Raw genomic sequence first — 18,563 nt, 5'->3', positions numbered from 1 at the left:
AATACAAATTCGTTGCGGTAGAAGGCGGGACCGGAAAACCCGCCAAATTGACCAAATCCATCCGAAGCCATTCCATCCGCACCGCCCTCCGAAATTCCGGTAATTCAGCTCAGCAGCCGACAATCAAAGCAGCGGCGTCACGTATTCACATTTCGGATCAGAGCAACGACGAGACCAAGTCAAGACGACGAGAAAGTCGTGATGCGGCAGCTGCCAAACTATTGACCGTTGAAAATGGAGCTCCAACGGAGGTGGGGGTCCCTCCTTCCTCGCCTTGAGCGAAAGCGATTATCGGTGTCCGGAATGCGAACTGATCAAGCAAACAGCTCTTGGCACCGCTGCTGCCAACCCGTATCGGCTCGGTCGATGATGGCAGTCTGGATCCTTTCGACAGCCTCCCGGTATCCCCCAGTCTCCAGGTCAACTACTTGGTCAAATATCGTGAGTGACATTGGACGTCAGCTTTCGAGGTGGACTTTTGGCTAATTCCCAACTACCTGGATTCAGTCCTGACCAAGTTTAACTTCAATGCAGCCACCGCCGATCCCAAGAGACATTGGTTACCATATGCCATGCGAAGCGCCGCGATGATGCACAGTACTCTGGCTATGGCTGCTGTTTTATGGCGCGCGGAGAACGCCGCGCTGGATAAGTCCCTACAGCTGGAGGGCATGCGTCAGAAATACGAGGCGATTTGTGAAGTCAGAGCTCAGCTACCAAAACATGTTGGCCTTGAGCGCGAACATAATGATCTGGCTCCTTTAATGTCTACTATGTCGACCTTAGTGTTTGTTGAGGTGTGTGGTGATACTCTTCCGATAAGCTCCAACGCTCAATGCATTGTTCTCTAGATCTACGATGGCAACTTCGAAACGGCCGAGTTGCACTTGCAAGGTGTCCGTACGCTTTTCAACTCACATCATCGTCGCAACAACTTGGAGGCCGACTTCATCTTTTGCAAATCCACCATTCTGTTCGTATGTCCATTAACACCTCAAAGAAGCAACGCTGACTCAAAGGGTCAGGGCTGACATTGAGGTGGCTATTACACGGGGCCGACAGCTCATGTTCCCGACCTTACACACTAGTCAAGCTTCGCCTCCCGTGTTAACATTGAATTCTTCGGAAAACCAGTCCTTTGACAACTCAATAACTGAAAGCGATTCGAAAGCCGTTGCCGACATTTTCACCCGTCTACGACAGGCGCTTTTGGCACGCAAGTCCCCCGAGGCTCAATACAGTCTGTTGCACGATGCGGATTGCCGCATTCTGCGGTACCTTTCCAAAGAGCGGGATGTTCCTTCCGATGTCATCAAGCGAACCCACGCGCTGCTTCTTGCAGCGCATGTCTTCATGTACGCGACGTTGCGCCACGTACCTTCCAAGAGCACATTGATGCGCAGGATGGTGACACGGCTACACCACACAGTCGAGGAATCCCTAGCCGCTGGTAGCATTTGGGTAGGCAAGAAACCGGCTCTAATGTGGGTTGCCCTCGTCGGCATGCTTGGGACTGGGCTGTCAGAAACCGGCCAGGAAGGACAGTGGTTTCTCAGTCTTTTCAAGTACGCTGCATGCGCCGATTCGTGCGCCAACTACGCCGTGTGCAATCGCGACATCCGGAAGATCTTCTCTACGTTTCTGTGGGATGAAGCTTATTGTCAGCCAGTGCTAGCTGCTGCGCTAGAGCGGCTCCAACGCACAGATCCCCCTGACTCACTATCTTCCGGATTAGGCAACATGTTTGAAGAGTATGCCTCGCACTGTTAGCCTAAAACGGACACACCCCTTAATTGGCGGTACTTTCGCGACCCCGAAACCCGTCACTTAGAGGTAGATGTCTGTGTATAAGAAGCCAAGGAAAGCAGACGATATTGCTATGGAACACTACAGACAAATTTGCTTCATCTCCTTTGACGTTCAGGAAGGGACCCTCTGAATTCTTGTCGAAAACATGTCAGGGGAACTCGTTTTGCTTACCGGTGGCACTGGCTTCTTGGGCTATAGTATCCTCCTTGACCTATTGCAACATGGGTATCGTGTTCGTGTTGCTGCTCGGTCTGACGAGAAGATCGCCAAAGTACGGGCAGCCCCCTCCATCGTCGCCCTCGACCCGCCGGCGACGCAGCTGATGTTCGTCGTCGTCCCGGATATGGCTTCTCCTGGCGCATACGACGAGGCAGTCCAGGACGTCGATTTCATCATTCACGCAGCTGCGCCCCTTCATGCGGATCATGCAAGTGTCGCCAGCGGCTCGGACCCACGACAACAGCGGTCACTAGAGGAGGCCTTCGTCACAGCTTGCGTTCAGGGTAACCTGGGCATTCTCAAGACTGCGCGTGACAAGGGCAAGGCGGTGAGGCGAATCGTCATGACCAGCTCCACCGTGGCCATCGCCCCTACCGACTTCTTCTCCGACGCAGCAGCCGCCGCTCAAAGATACGGCGGCGAAGGAGTCATCCGTGGGCCCGACACCCGCATCCCCGTCCCGGTGCCGCCGTACAAGTCGCAACTGCACGCTTACTGTGCAGCAAAGACAGCTTCTCTCGAGGCCGCGGAGGACTTCGTCAAGGAAAAAGCCCCCCACTTCGACCTGATCTCCATCATGCCGTCCCTGATCTTTGGGAAGGACGAGCTGGCCACCGGCACTGATTCCACCCGCATGATGATGTACCGTCTCCTTCCGGATGCGGCTAAGAATACCACCAGAGATGGCGACGCCTCCAGCGACACAAAACGAGGCGAAATTGCAGCTGTGGGGAATGCAGTTCTCTGCACTGACGTAGCCCGGGCACACGTTCTGGCTCTTAATCCAGAGGTAGAGGGAAACCAATCCTTTGTCTTGAACACCGATGTCAAGTGGGAGGACACTGTGCCCGTCGCCAAGGCCCATTTCCCCAAGGCTTTCGAGTCGGGCTTGTTCCGGCTGGGTGGTCCGGAATGGACTACTGTACCCCTGAGATGGGATACGACCAAGGTACGTGAGATCGAGAAGCTCATTTACAGAAGCTGTGACTAATATTGGTACCTCTGCAGGTACGAGACATACTTGGTATTGAGTTTGCTCTATACGATGCCATGGTTCGAGAGGTTGTGGGCGAGTATCTTGAGATGGCGAAAAGTGGGCGTAAATGATGCATCAGGTTCTTATTTTCTTTCCTATTTCTTTTCATTCATATCAAGCACTTGTCTATATTTTCCCATTATTCTCCCGCGGATTTTACGTAGGATGTCGTGAAAGTATCGTCTGCTTTGTTTACCAAATAGAATCGACTTCTCCGACGTGTCTTTGTCTACGAGTTTTACGAAGGTAATGGTGCATTCGCTACTAAAACAAAGATGTGTCCCCGGCCATCCATTGTGCTTTGTCTGATCCTGGTTCACAATGAGCACTTTCGTTCGTCTCCCCGATCGAGTCGTTTCCGGATTGTCAACTTTTCCATCTTCAACCTTGCCAGTATACCTCTTGGATCTACACGTTGTAGTCGGTCCCTAGTTCTTTTTTTCGTTTCTTTTTTTTTCTTCCTTTTGGCGACGCCAAACAGCCAACATGGCTTGGAGATGGTTACAGGATGGTCTCGCGAATATTTCGGGAACGCCGGTTGGGTATTACCAGCCACAGCCTCCTGAACCTCCGGCACCACCACAACAACAACCACCAGTACCACCGCCGCAGCCGCCTCCTCCTGATCCTGATCCTGCACCAGTAGCGCTTCCTGCGCCGGCAGCTCCTCTTGTGCCTGTAGCTCCTCCTGTGCCGGTACCTGAGCATTTTCGCTACAGATTCCCTTCGCCGTACGAACCCACTAGGACGCCCCCAGGCCCAGGTAACAATGCGCCGGCAGAACAGCACCCCCGCGCGCCGGCACTGGCCATGAACCCAGTGAACCCAGCCGCCCCGGGGGCTCAGAACCAACAGGGGGCGGAAGCAGCAGCAGCGGCCGCCGCCGCCGCCGTCGTCGGAGACGACCAACAGCAAAACGACGGCGACCGCGACGACAACATTGCGCATACCGTACTCATGGGCGACCGGGGCCCCAACGCGGTCAAGGCCGACCTCCTGCTCCACTTCACCAACAACCGGCGCACGCCGGGCTTCCACTTCGTGCGGTTCCTGGGGCAGGGCACGTACGGGACGGCGGCGCTGGTGACGGACACGCGCGAGGAGGCCGGCCCGCCGCGCAAGCTGGTGGTGAAGCGCGGGTTCGGCAAGGCCGGGCAGTGGGGCGTCAAGCGCGAGATCGCGTACCTGCGGGTCGTGCGCGGCGGCGAGCACTTCGCGCAGCTGCTGGCGTTCCGGGACCGGCTCGACGACCAGCCCTTCCGCGAGATCCGCGAGCTCTTTCGCACCCGGGGGCGCTGGCTCCAGGGCTTGCCCGGGCCGACGCTGGTGACGGACTATGTGGAGAATGGGACGTTTAGTGACTTTTATACCAAGGTTTGCGCTTGGGAGGGTTATGTGCCGAATCGGTTGCTTTGGTCGATTTTGCTGTGCGGTAAGCGTCCAAAACGAAGAGAGGGAAAGGGGAGAGTGGATGGGGAAAGAAAATCCATTTTCACTCATAAATCTGCCTGATCTAGACACTGATGTTTCTCTGCGGCCAATGAACAGGTATCCGGATGTGTATTGGCATGTCGTGGCCGTGTATGGCCGAGCACAAGGCCCCCACGCGGACGGAGCGCATTGATGCGCCCCAACGTGAGCCGGTACTATTGGAGCACAATGATATCCATATGAATAATGGTGAGTTTCTTGCTGTCTCCTGGACAGCGGTCAAATGGAGGAGGGCGTCTTCGCCGAAAACACACCGATGAAAAAGCTGGAAGGGAAAGAAGAAGGGAAAAAAGAAAACAGAGGCCTATCATGCTAATCTATGGAGTCTGAACAGTAATGTTTGCGGATATACAGCACGGCTCGGCAGAGCACAATCTAGTCCCTTCGACCAAGCTCATCGACTTTGGTAACGCTAGAGACGCCACGTTCAACGTGACACCAATGTAGGTATTTGTTGTTATTTTTCGAATCGTCTCTATAGCACCTAGGACTATGCCGCTAATGAGACATCCTCGGGTATGAAGTCTCGACCCGCATAAAGGTCCCTGGTGGAATATGAGAGATACCGCTGGAGTAAGTGCCGATCGGCCCCTTTCCTCTCCTGTCTTACCCAAGTATGTACACATATCGCTGACGACTGGGCTTATAGCTCGTCATGGCCCTGATCTCCAAGGAGTACAACTGGGAGATCCGGTACGGCGCCTTCATGGACGGCACCATCGAGACGGACGCGTACGACCTGTACACGCCGGGCGCGCAGCTCCGATACCCGTGGCTGGACGAGGAGCTCCGGGAGCTCATCGGGCGCATGATGGCCAAGGAGGAGCAGCACCGCTGGCCCCTCAGCGTCTGCCTCCAGAGGGCCGAGAACGCCATCCGCACCCGCACCGCCGCCAGCTACGGGCTCAACCGCGACAACGAGACCGACGCCGCCATCGTCGCGTTCGTCCAGCGCGCCTTCCACGAGCCCTACGTGCCGCCGCCACCCAGGCCTTTGCCTGAGCCGCCGCAGGCACAGCCGCCGCGGCCGCTGCCCCAGCCTCCGCCGCTGCAGATGTTTGGGGATGGAGGAGGGGGCGGTTCGGGGTCGGATGGGTGGTACACTACGGAGGACGAGTGGTACACTACCGACTGGACCAGTACCGACTACGACGATACTCCGTCGCCACAGCAGCAGCAGCAGAGTGATGAGATGGACATAGATTCGGACGAGGGGTCGCCTAGGCATCCGCCCCATATACGTCAGTCTAGGAAGCTGCCCCGTCCGCCTTTGGCCAACCCAGCGCTACTACAGCCAAGGCCTCTGCCTCAACCGCCACAGCCGTCAAGGCCTCTGCCTGAGCCGCCACAGCCGTCAAGGCCTCTGCCTGAGCCGCCGCAGCAGCAGCAGCAGCCGCCTCCGGTTCCGCCTCACTTGGAGGGGATACCACCTCCCCCGCCTCCTCACCTAGAGGGGATCCCGCCTCCGGTCCCGCCTCACTTGCAGGGGATAATGCCGCCACCGCCTCCCCCTCATCTCCAGGGGATAGCAGCACCTGCGCCACCACGACATCAATATCCGTCTTCGATGCCCCTAGAGTACAGCCAGCAAAGTCTTCCGTCTCAGGGCTACCAGACGTTTCCGCCGCTTCAACTGTTTGGGGCCCCGCCTCCAACGCCTCCGCCTCACCGGGAGCTGCCGTTGCCGGATGGGAGCTTCCCGGACGGAGAGTTTCCGGATGATGAGATGATGATTGATCCTGGGTTTTGATGGGGTTGACGGCGGAAAAGGGGTTGGCTGGCTGATCTTGGGCGGGGGAGTTTGGCGTGGATGATTGGGTGTGTTTTATACGGCGTGATATATTCCTGTGGGGGGTGGATTGTAAAATATATGTATATAAGCGGGATTCTGTTTTGCTGTTGATACGGGGTTTGAATGGATCTTTTTATCATCTTGGAGACAGTTTACTCCACGCATATGGCATTAGGGAGTAGATACGCATGGATATAACCTTCAATCAAATCTTCCACTACATACTTACTTTTTGGTTCGATGAACTACCCTAGCTTTGTCTGCATGCACTCATCTACACAGATAGGGGTCTTAGGCTAGGTCAGACCTAGGTTGACTTTAGAAAATTGGTTTGAACACTCAAGGATAAGGCTAAATGTAGCGTCTCATACAAGTTACTTACCTGCTATTGACCCACTGTGACCTTTTCTAGTCTCTTCTTCGACAATGATCAATGATCACACGCGAGAACAGATGGCACAACAACAGGCTGAATTGGTCGCGTTGGCAAGGCTCGCTGTAACCCACCTTCTGCCCTTTGTTGCGTCTGGATTAGATTTAGATCAATATGACGTATTGCAGGTTGAGCCACACTATGTCTACTGTCCGGCCTGTGGCTATCATACTACAAATGAATATGATGGTGGGTGAGATTATCATATTATTCTACCAACCAATCTGACGTAAGCAACGGTTTGTAGGTCAGACGTTTTTCGGCAAGAGCGGAGATTTTGGGGGTTCTTCCAATCACAAATGTGATTGACACTCTTGCATTTGTCACCTTCTCCTGATAGGCATATGGACTACGCAAGATGACCTAGTATTTTTGCGATACGTCCGTCCTACACTATGCATTCCGCCCCCAACCACCACCAGCCTGGCCGACGAGGCTCTGAGACTGAGCGGATGGAGTACCCGGGGTAATATATTAAAAGAAAAGTGTAGGATTAGTCGTCTCGCCATCTTCTACATAAACCGAGTCAGCCTCCGGCATGCGTTTTGATGTGCGTTAACCGAACCGCGGTACCTTCTTCTATTCGACATACGAGAGGAGTAAACCAAACTCAAGCAAATCCATATTTTCAATTCCAACATACCAGCACGGTATCCGTCACTCAGACGAATGGCGTACGAACAAGTTAAAATCCATGGGCAGGCCCACGACGATGTGCCCAAACTCCACCTCCTTACAAGTCCTTCGGACGTTGGCGAGAAGGAGGACAAACGCCGCGTCAAGTTTGAGGTAATAGCGTCTCTCAGAAAAAGCCGTGCCCGAGTGCGTCAAGTCAAGACTGACGCTTATGTTACAGTTGTTCTTCGATCTCTGGTTTGTTGCCAATGTACAAATCCTCCTCGAGGTACGTCAACCGCGCATATGTGGCCAGGCATGCTATGATATCTAACATCACCAAGAGCAACAAAGTTGCCGAAGGTACCGACATAAAAAACTTCGTCGGATTCTTCACGTGAGTTGTTCATGTAACCCTTGTATCTGTTTTCGTGTGCTATCGTCTGATATGAGCGCTGCCACCCGTAGCATCCTTTGGTTTACATGGTTCATGGTATGCATGTTCGACGTCCGTTTTATCACGGACAGCATCTTCGAGCGCGTCATCCGAATAATGCAGTTTGGGTCCATGGTGGGCTTTACCGTCGCCATATATATCTTCAAGCCTGAAGCGAAATTTGACGGCTTTGATGAAGAGGGCCAACGGCAGCGTGACCTGTTTCGAAACCTGTGTTAGTTCTTCCCTACTACACTACTTTACCTCGCAAAAAGGCGGCGGATGTACTAACTCGGCACCATGGCATAGCTCTCATTCTGATGGCCGTACGTCTGTCGCTTGTGGCCCAGTACTGCAGTGCCTTTTGGCTCCATTCTCCGGCCGGCCCCAGGTACATCAGAAACCGCGTTTTCAAGTCCTGGCCTGATGGCTGGCCTATTTTGGCGGCCGCAGCTATCCATTTTGTGGCCGCCATGGTGTATTTGGGTATCGCGTTCCGGTTCAACAACATAGGAGACCATATCAGCAAATCCTATCTTGTTTGGTACATCGGCTCGGCCATCGAGGCCATTCTTCAATTCGTCTTAGCCCTAAAGTCCGATGAGTTGCTCACGTTCAATGGAACAAACCTAACAGAACGGCTGGCGGTATTCACCGTGGTCGTTCTAGGAGAAGCAGTCAATGGCATCACCAAGACCATCCTACTAGTGTCGGAGAATGGTAGAGAATGGAGTGGGTGTCGACAAGCATGAGTTCCGTTAACGGTGTTCTTTACTGACCAGCTTCCAGGCATCGGTCTAACTGGTATCTTTGTTGCCGCGGTGGCCACTACCTACTTCTTATATCTGTTGTACTTCGACTGGATGAACCATCAACACCTAGAAGGATTCCGACAGTTGCTCTACTCCCTTCTTCACTTTCCATTCCACGCCGCGCTTCTTCTCTTCGGGGCTGGGTCCGCCCTATTTATCAAATGGTGGCAAACAGTATGCAATTGACCGCACCTTTGAGAGACAATGCTGATTCATAAAAATAGATGGTCATTATAGCGAGGTACGATTCCAAAATGGGAGATGTTGATGACCTCGTAGCTTGGAACCAGTCTCAGCTCGAAAGCGCCCATTATGCGAATAAGAGCGCAGCGATCGCCGACCACCTAAAGGTATTGATAGACGAACTCGATACCAACTATCCCATCAAAAATTATACACTCTGGAACAGTCTTTATGGGGCCGCGGAGAATATCACCAAGATTGAAGATTGTTATTGGAATTGCAATACCACGAAGGAAGGCAAAGTCACAGATTGTTTTCCCTGGAACTCTGTAAACTGCACAAGCACCGATTTCCAACGATACAACAGGACGTGGAACAGGCTGGGCCGAATATACCAACTGGGTATATACAACTCAATCTTTACCACCTTCGAGATCACCCCGGACGATGATGGAGGCCGTAACCACAAGAATATATCAACATCAGAGGCGGTCGATATGGAAATAACTAACTTTGTGGGGGTTGCTGACCGTGTCGATACTACTGTACGAGCTACTTTCTCTATTGTGTTCTTCTCCCTTACTTTCATCTCTTCTTTACTGGCTCAGGGGCCTCTAGCGAGTAGCCGTTGACTGACGCCTGCCTAGTTCCGCTTCTTCTTCGCGTGTACTGGATTCGTCCTGTTGTTCATGTCATTCTTCCACGCCCTGACTATGACTAAATCGCGCTGGTCCCCCTTCGACTACGTCCGCGTGGGCCTCTTCGCCGCGGTCGCCATCGCGCTCGGCCTCATCCCCCTCATGTCGACCCCGGCTCATCGCGAGCACGCCGTCGACTACTACGTCAGCCCCTGGATCCTGCCGACGGTGTGTCTGGCCGTCTTCGGCGTGCTCGTGCTCACGCACATCCACCGACCGCCCGCGCTGCCGGTGCAGTGGCTGTCGAGATTGAAGAAGCCGAGACTCTTCCAGAAGGGTCGAGCGCGGCAAGGCGGTCGCCATGGCGATGAAGAGGAAAACGTAGGCGATGCGCGGGGTGACGGTCGGGCTCCGCGCAACTATGCTAGCCTGCCGAGCCTGGAGCGCGACGGTGGACACTAGGACGGTCGCGATGGGAAGATGCATGCGAGAAAGACCCCAGGCTCATGCATATCTTCGCCTGGTCTCTCTGATGCGAAAATACCGGCGTCACCTCTTACACGAAGCGCTCTGTCATGCCTATTGCGCTGGAACCTACTGTTCTGGAAGGGATTGGATGTTCATGTTCTTGGGTATTGAGTTATGTGTAGTATCCTGGCTAGGGCTTACTTTTGATATAATAGCGTAGTATTATTAGAATCCTTCAGTTCAGTCCAAATTGTGTTGCAAGCCGGCTGCTGGCCATTGCTGTTATCGTCGATGTTGCAGCGCTTAAATGACCCATAAATCCAATTGGCAAGCACGAGTTGGTCAAACTGTTCTCCCCCGCTTCCCACAAATCAAGAACGAAATTCTTAATATCGAGCAGTCGATGTAAGCCTCATTAATGACTTATCTTTTTGAAGGGTGCCGTCAGTTACTTCGGTCGAGGTCAATCTCGATATTGTGCCTCGCAATGTGCGGTCGTGTAATTACCATCACCAGCAACAGCCCACCTCTATCCCCTGTCGCAATCTTCAATCCCTGCTAAGTGGCGTCCATCAGCTACCATTCCGGCTCATCGACCCCGTCGCGTCGGTTTCATATGACTGTCAGCAGTCACGGGAAAGTCAAGTCAGGAGCAATCGGAAAGTTGATGACTGATTTACTTCAAGGCTGTCGCCTTACGGGACAAACAAACAATTCTTCGCTTCCTTCCGAGAGAGAACCAAGCTAGCATCTACCGCCCGCATTTAGCGTGTCCGACAGCCGCATTTCATCCCACCATCCCACCCCCTGGCGCCCTGACCCCCCACACCACCCAGAATGAGGACGTTGCCCGTCTACGAAAAGGACTCCTCGTGCACCCGGTCCTCATCAACGTCTTCGGCTTCGCCCTCGTCGGCATCGTCACCGGAAGTATGCTGGGCCACGTCCAAGGATTTCGAGGCGCACCGCGCCATCATCACCCGCCTCTACATCGATGAAGCCAAGTCCCTGAACCAGGTCAGCGCCTCCATGGCCCGAGATTACAACTTCCGCGCCACGTCAGTTTGACCTACCCAGCCAGGACCAATGTCATACATTTCATGCATGGCACATCCGAGGCCATTCTTGTCGAAAAGTTACTGACTGCGGCACATCACGACATATAGAGACCGCATGTACAAGCGGCGCTTTGCCGATTGGAACCTGAGGAAGAACAAGAAGTACACCAAATCCAAGCCGGGATCCCAGACACTTGCGAAAGTACCGCCTCATAACTTACAGTGGACAGTTGGCCCTACGCAGCGACCGCCCAGCCCGTCGTTCCTGTTGGCCCCGGAGTGCATCCGCCTGCCGGAAACTGTGCTGCAGTACTCGAGACTCATGGTATTATCGGGGTCATCCGAAAAGTACTTGCTGCACAGACCTGTCCTTGGAGGGTTGCACCTCCAGATGATGTCCGTACGGGCCGCCACTCAGGCCATCGAACTAAAAGAATACCGACTTGCATTTGACATACTGCAGAGATTCTTTGATGACAAAGTTCATGCTTATGAGCTCAGCAATGGCAACATTAGCTTTTTCGTCGTCGCGATGCTTGTCATGATGAGACTGCCCGAAGATCTAGCCAGTCGAGTACTGGAGTTCATCAGCCGCCTTGTTACCATCAAACTTCCAAGCTCGCATCCCATCGTGAGGGCATGGACGACAATTTTGGAGGCAGATCGCCAATCGGTATGGGACAATGTACGTTTCCAAAGCCGGGCTTTTTACCGAAGACTGTAGAAAGGGGTCTTAACTTGGTCGAGGGTCCGCTAACACGTTTTAACAGGCCTTCTATTTCGTCGACAAGTACTTCGAAGTTCTCCAGAGCGCACACGGAAAGTCAGATCCTATGCTCAAGAAACTGGCGGCCGTCATGTGCGACCCCGAGATGTACTTCGACCACAAGCGCAAGGGCTCCTCGCCGTCAGCCCGGCGTGACAGCGGCATCGTCGGCACCGTCGGCACCGTTGAAGAAGAGCGCAACGTCCTGCCCACGGTCAAGCGGTATCTGGGCGAGGAGTGCGCGCTCCTGCACCACCGGCTGGTGACTGCCTATGCCTACCTGGTCGCGGGCGAACCGTCGCGCACGCGGGAGATCGCCGCCGAGGTCTCGGCCGTGTGCGACGCCCACCACGGCACGTGGCACTACGACATCATCAACGACCGCAGCATGGCGCTGCAGCTCCGGGCCGCCATGCGGGAGGGCGGCGGCTCGCCGGCGGAGTGTCGGCGGGTGGCGGCCAAGTATACGCAGCACACGCTTGACTTTGCGTGTTCAATGGAGGGCATCGTGTCGCCGGAGCTGACGGACACCCTCCAGGCCGTTTTCCAAGACGACGGGCGCCAGCCTCAATCGGGCGATGACCAGGAGGCGGCGACGATACGGCTGCTGGGCAAGAAGAAGATGGGGCCGCCCCGGCCTTCGACGACCCAAAGTGCACCTACTACTACTGCTGCTGCTGCTGTCGCCGGCGATAGCAATGATGCTAAGCAGGCGGCATTGGCGATCGTATTTCAGAAGCTGGGGATTAGCGGGATGCATACCTTCGCGGCGATCATTCAGCTTCAGCTCAAGGCTTGTAAGAAAGAGTCGGCCTGCTGCGAGATTGGTAATTCAGAATCTTTACGGGTTGGCAGCGCCCCTGGAAGGGTGGCACAGGAGGTTGTCTTGTCAAGTAGACCCCAACATGGTTTGTGTTGATGGAGGCATCAAAGACTCCCTTACTTCGAAGGGGGCTGCGCTTTCGATCGAGGAATAGCGGGGGTGGCCCAATCGCTGGATCTGGAAGTCTGCGGAGGTCAGAACATACTGAGTGGTCTAATACAAGGAAGAACGGAGCCTGGCGAAAGCGCAAATGGCTGGCAAGCCTGATTGGAGTGAGTTGTGCCTAGCGAATACCTGGCCTCGGAGCACAAGACGTCCCTTAATCAATGGGCTTGGCCGCGTATAACGAGCGACGATCTCGCGAGATCTCTTGAGCTCGCTCATCAGCCCCACGCTCGGATCTCACCCCTACCTCCTGGCGATACAGTACGGACCACCTACAAAGGTCATTCACACCACCCTCAAACGTGGTATATACTAAAATAACGGAAATTTTCTTATTTTTAAATTTAACGTTTAAAATTTTAATAAAACGGATTAAATAAATTTTAAAATATAAACTAAATATAAACTTAATTTATTTTTAAAAAATAAAAATAAAATATTAAATTTTAATATTTTACAAAATATTTAAAATAAATATAAACTTAATTTAAACTTTTAAAAAATAAAAATAAAATAATAAAATTTAATTTTATAAAAAATATTTAAATTAAATATATATTTAATTTAAACTTTTAAAAATAAAAATTATAATTTATAAAATAATAAAATTTAATATTATAAGAAATGTTTAAATTAAGTATAAATTTAATTTAAACTTTTAAAAAATAAAAATTAAAATTAAAATTAAATATTAAAAAAAATATTTAAATAAAATACAAACTTAATTTAAATTTTAGAAAAAGAATTAAAAATTAATATTTAAAAAATATTTTAATTTAATATTTAAAATTAGATTTAAATTACATAATAATAAGTTTAAAATACAATTTTTTAAAAATAAAAATAAAGTAATATAATATTAAATAAAATATCTTAAAATTTAAAATTTAAAAAGAATAAAAATAAAAATAAATATTTATTTATAATATTTTTAAATGTATTTAATATTATATAAATTAATAAAGAGAAAAATCTATAAATAAAAGAAATTATAAAAATAATTATAATAATAAAATAATAAAATAATAAAGTAATAAGAATAAAAAAATAAAAAAATAAAGTTTTATTATATATTAAAATATAAACATAAAATATAAAATTAAAATATTATTAAAATATTAAAATAATAAAATAAAAAATATTTAAATAAAATATTTATAATATAATATATTATTTTAAAATTTAAATTATATATATAAAAATAAATATTTTTAATATAATAATATTTTAAAATAAAATAGATATAAAATATATTATTATAATAATAATTTTTTATTTAAAATAAATATAAAATATATTATTATTTATAATTTTTATATTTTATTAAAAAAAATATTATTAAAAATAAATCTTTTATTTTTTAAAAAAGTATATATTTAGTTTAAATATTATTTTAACCTTAAATAATTACCGTATTTTTTCCATTATTAAAAAAACGTTTTAAAAAATAAAATTATATATTTTATACTTTTATATAGTTTAAGGGTGGTACGAGCTGGCGTTTAGACCCACTTTGAGGGTGGTGTGAATGACCCTTGTAGGTGATCCGTATCAGGAGCCCCTACCTCCTTGGAATACAGATGTATTCTAACTCCATACCAGGATACCATAGGCATCCGTTACGCACTACAAATTTAGCAATCTTTAATGTGTATCTTATTCTATATTTCACTTTTGGTATGCTGTTAGGGACATGCGCTTGTATGGGATGTTCTTATTACGGGCTGTGCATTGCAAGGTAGTATGCGGGCTCGCCAATACTTACTTACACTTAGAGGCGTACCAGACAGGACGCGGGCGCGCTACTAATTGGCTGTGTCGCTTGTAGCTTAGGCTGTTTGGGGTGCATTCTTCACTGAAAAGCTTGTGGGGTTCCTGGGCCTTCCTGGCGGGCGGGTCAATAAGGCGCTGCAGACAGCACCTGCATTGACGAACACTGGATTGACCCGGTCGAGCTTGACCTCATGGCAGTACACAGCACCAGAACTCAGAGTAAACCGGTTGTTGGTCCTGGGAAACATAGTGATTCAGGTCTGCTAGTATGAAGAAGCTGCTACTTAATGGGGTACAAGCCTTGAAAAACCATGGTCGGCCATTGCCCAACACGACCTGCAATCTGGAGAGCAGTTGTAGTCGTTTCGGTGGGCTCGCATGGGCATGCGATGGATCACAAAATTACGAAGCCATACCTCCGTGCAGTTTAGACATGTAACCTCTGCTATACTCATTCCATCTCCACCACCTGATTGCCAGTGCATTTGTGCCAGTCACTGATCAATGCCAGAGAAGGCCGCAGCTGGACGCCAGGGTCTCTCAAGGGACCTCACCGGGCTCCATGCTGTTCGGGAGATCCTATGTACGAAAACACTTCAGGTTATCAGTCGAGTAAACACGCATTGCCGTTTGGAAACATCTGAATGGAGTCGTTTATTCCACTTCAGGTTCAGTCGAGTAAACGCGCATTGCCGTCAGGAAACATCTGAATGGAGTCGTTTATTCCAAAACGAAGTCATCCTTTCCGATTGCCAGTCTAATTCGATTTCAATTACTTTCCTGCCGCCTGTCAGAATGGTCCCGGAGAACCGACTTCAACTTCATCTTCAACTTCAAGCATTTGCACAGTTTTTTGACACCATTGTCCATCATCTCATTCATCCTTCTAAATCACTATGCCACCCTCACACGCACGAGACCCCAACCTTGCGCCATTCTTGCAAAGGGCTATTGCCTTGCTGCTATATGGCGTCCTCGCCACACTGCACCGATATGCCGCCTTTTCTCCAGTCATGCAAGGACGAGAGGACCACTTGCAGGTCATCTTGGGTCTCTTCGTGCTGTTCTGCGAGTTCATTTACACCGTTACTATGATGGTACAGCTTTCGGGAGAGGACCACATGGATGTATCCAGCCTCTGGTGTCTGGTTCACGGCTGTACGGCGCTGCTTTTCGGCGTCAACGTCTTCCTCTCCTTCAGTGATACGATCACCTGGCTCACCATCTCCGCGGCCGTCTACACGTTTTTCTGGTCCGGCTTCTTCTTCGAGTTGATCATATGTCCCATTCAAATCATATTGATGGAAGCGGCGAAACTGGCGGAAGAGGTGAGAGCGACAGTCGCCGCAGGGATGGCAATCAGGGGTCATGGGAAAGAGCAGTCGGAGTGAAGGTTGGGCCAGACGGATTCCGCAGAAGACAGGTGCTTGGTTGGCGCGATGCAGGTGGGCGGCTCTAACGGCATCGCTATTCTGGGGGAAGCTAGGATGGTGGCCCCACCAAAATGGGTGTGGAGGGGCTGGATTGGAGGGGGATCAGCTCAAACGTCATGGCCCGCATTGCGTCATTGGCTGTTCTCGACGTCGTCGTAGTAGTAGGTTTGCTTGCAGTAAGCAAACAGCTGGATTGGAGCTCTGGAATTCATTAGCATGGAAGTTATTGTATGCAATCCCTCGTTAGCAGCAAATCGCATTGTAAGATCAACCTCATGCTTCGCACATTGCTACACAAGGTGGAACAAGCGTGTTCGGAAGCGTGGCCTTCGAAGCTCCTGTGGGGGCCGCTTGCTACAAGCCGCGCCTCCAGCATCGAGATCAAGCCCCAAAGGGCTGAACTTGTGCCAAGTTCGCAAAGTTGGCAGCGCCCAAAGGGAGCTGCTGTGTTGCCCATGCCGACGCTACGTAAATGCTCCGAATCTAGATTGTCGGTCTAGATCCCATTGCTTGTTACGTGTTTCAATTGACTGCGATATGACGCCCTCGGTTACGCAACACGCCCATATGCAACAGGTTCGGGTCTCGGCAACCTGGCAGTGACAGAGTGATGCAATGACGGGGACCCACGGCGGACAAGGACGCCGGGTATCCTACTGCCTCAATACCGAGTGAAGATGTGTATATAAGCTCTGAACATTACCGCTCAAAGTTGGGCTTTTCTCTTCTCCAGATCATCTCAACACTCCAACCAACAAACACATACACTTTTTCCCACCACTACCAACCAAATCATCAACATGGACAAGCTCAAGGGTGCCATTGACTCCAAGGTCGGCGGAAAGTCGTCGCAGCCCGGCAGCGGCATCGAGCGCACTGCTGACAACGCTGCCAACCAGCGTAAGTTACTCGCTCTCTCCCTCCTCTACCCATCTGAATAGTAAAACTGACATGTTCTCCGTTTGATAGAGGCCGACAAGCTCGGTGCCTCCGCTGGTGTCCCCGCCAGCCAGAACGACACCATCCACAAGGGTCTCGACTCCAAGATCAACGAGAAGATCCCTGGTGGCAACTAAACTGCCCCTTCTTCACCAATGTCTAATACCACATGACGAAGAGTGGAGGGTAGTTCGAGCGGATTGATTGTACAAGATACCAACTACTTCTTGCGATGGAGGCATACTGTTGGAACATGAGGACTCCATGGCATATTTTATCATGATAGTTACGAGGACGTAATGATAGATACGATCGAATGGATACAACATAATCACTCAAAACTACTGTTCCTCTTCACCTTGTGACATGTCTTCAGTTTTGTTTTACTGATGTTCATGGACTGGATGGTCAAGAAATATGTGGAAAGACAGACGTTGGTGATGCATGTGCTCACATCTTCCTTGCTAAAAAGCGGTTTTCTCCCCTGATGTATCCCATTCCAAACGATCAATTGTGTGGGCTTTTGGAATCGATCGAAAATCCGAATCAGCAACCATCTTGGACTTCTGAGCCTATTAAAACTGCGAACTGTTGGAGGCTGAGGTTGGATGTTACTGTGACAGCCCCTGATTAGTCACAGGCCAAAGTCTTGGTATCTCTCCAACGCCAAGTGCTTGACCATCTGTCAAGTCATAATTTTACCTTCACTGGGTTGAGATTCATTTCATAGTTGGCAAATCAGAGCTTTCCTACCATGTATTCCCTTCAAAGGCTGGAACTTGGTTGTGATGTCTATTTCAAGCGTATGATTATCGGGTCTACATTGATGTCCTCATGCCTTGTGCAGACCTATGGTACCTTTCCTCGTATTCATTACATGTCATCAGCTCTGCTGAAGTCGGTAATAGTACGCCACGGTTCCTAAATTGTAAAAACACCCACAGGCATCCCCCTGCATGAGAAGTTTTTGTGAAGAATAATGTGCTTGTTGGTCTTCGGGTACTGCTTTCTTTTCATTCCGTGTACACACTAGGTCTTTACCGCCGCTGTCACTGGACTGTGACTCAGCTAGCCTCTAAGCTGAACCGGAGCTAGTCACGGGGCCGGAGCTCCGAAATCGTCCACCACGGCCGGCACCACGAACCGGGGCTAAGCCCCGACCGTGCCGACCCGATCACAAACTTCACTTAATTACTTCTTCCCCTCCGAAATTTCTGTACTCAACCTAATATTCTTTCTCTCTCCAATTTGTTTCACCCATCACACTTCATTTGCAACACTTCAACAAACTCTCACACCTATCATTCCTTTCTACTACCCAAGTATCCGGGAGTCCAACACAGCGGCATACACATCTCACCATGCACAAGAGGAGAAAATACTCAACCGGTCCTCGTTCTCAATTACCGCCGCTAGCTCTCCCGCGAACCGGAATGACAACTCAGTCTGGAGCCGCTCTGCAACCCTCCCCCCTCACATATTTCCTTCGGTATCCTGAAGAGAGTTACTTCAACACTGCAACACCTTGCCCAACAGGTGAAGAGATATTCATGTCTCTAAAGGCGGCCAGTAATAAGTCACTATCCTACTTATGGCTCTATTTTTCGAAAATAGGCATTGGATCGTCAATACCCTGGGCGACAAGCTTGAAAGTCTCTTGGTGCGGCCGGCTCA

At 50.1% G+C, this 18,563-nt stretch overlaps 6 protein-coding genes across 6 annotated transcripts; all 6 read left to right on the top strand.

Moving 5' to 3' along the window:
* Positions 1–1,954: 1,954 nt before the first annotated feature.
* PG985_010546 (uncharacterized protein) lies at positions 1,955–5,002 on the top strand (the record flags this gene model as incomplete). The annotated part of the gene is made up of 4 exons (XM_066830314.1): positions 1,955–2,977; positions 3,617–4,496; positions 4,613–4,744; positions 4,890–5,002. The coding sequence occupies 4 exons, from the start codon at positions 1,955–1,957 to the stop codon at positions 5,000–5,002; spliced, it is 2,148 nt and encodes a 715-aa protein (XP_066680996.1).
* A 208-nt stretch (positions 5,003–5,210) lies between these two features.
* On the top strand, positions 5,211–6,305 carry PG985_010545 (uncharacterized protein; the record flags this gene model as incomplete). The annotated part of the gene is made up of 1 exon (XM_066830313.1): positions 5,211–6,305. The coding sequence occupies one exon, from the start codon at positions 5,211–5,213 to the stop codon at positions 6,303–6,305; it is 1,095 nt and encodes a 364-aa protein (XP_066680995.1).
* Positions 6,306–7,449: 1,144 nt separating this feature from the next.
* PG985_010544 (uncharacterized protein) lies at positions 7,450–9,926 on the top strand (the record flags this gene model as incomplete). The annotated part of the gene is made up of 8 exons (XM_066830312.1): positions 7,450–7,569; positions 7,637–7,653; positions 7,712–7,792; positions 7,864–8,066; positions 8,141–8,563; positions 8,621–8,817; positions 8,868–9,371; positions 9,474–9,926. The coding sequence occupies 8 exons, from the start codon at positions 7,450–7,452 to the stop codon at positions 9,924–9,926; spliced, it is 1,998 nt and encodes a 665-aa protein (XP_066680994.1).
* An 843-nt stretch (positions 9,927–10,769) lies between these two features.
* PG985_010543 (uncharacterized protein) lies at positions 10,770–12,675 on the top strand (the record flags this gene model as incomplete). Its single annotated transcript, XM_066830311.1, has 3 exons — positions 10,770–10,990; positions 11,099–11,675; positions 11,761–12,675. The coding sequence occupies 3 exons, from the start codon at positions 10,770–10,772 to the stop codon at positions 12,673–12,675; spliced, it is 1,713 nt and encodes a 570-aa protein (XP_066680993.1).
* Positions 12,676–15,413: 2,738 nt separating this feature from the next.
* On the top strand, positions 15,414–15,908 carry PG985_010542 (uncharacterized protein; the record flags this gene model as incomplete). Its single annotated transcript, XM_066830310.1, has 1 exon — positions 15,414–15,908. The coding sequence occupies one exon, from the start codon at positions 15,414–15,416 to the stop codon at positions 15,906–15,908; it is 495 nt and encodes a 164-aa protein (XP_066680992.1).
* An 842-nt stretch (positions 15,909–16,750) lies between these two features.
* Positions 16,751–17,026, top strand: PG985_010541 (uncharacterized protein; the record flags this gene model as incomplete). The annotated part of the gene is made up of 2 exons (XM_066830309.1): positions 16,751–16,850; positions 16,920–17,026. The coding sequence occupies 2 exons, from the start codon at positions 16,751–16,753 to the stop codon at positions 17,024–17,026; spliced, it is 207 nt and encodes a 68-aa protein (XP_066680991.1).
* Positions 17,027–18,563: the final 1,537 nt, after the last annotated feature.

Source organism: Apiospora marii (assembly GCF_038362585.1).
Source record: "Apiospora marii strain CBS 49790 chromosome Unknown utg000007l_segment0_segment0, whole genome shotgun sequence".
In the NCBI taxonomy this organism is placed as follows: Eukaryota; Fungi; Ascomycota; class Sordariomycetes; order Amphisphaeriales; family Apiosporaceae; genus Apiospora; species Apiospora marii.
Note: the sequence above shows the minus strand (reverse complement) of the source record. Positions and strands in the feature narration are given on the sequence as shown.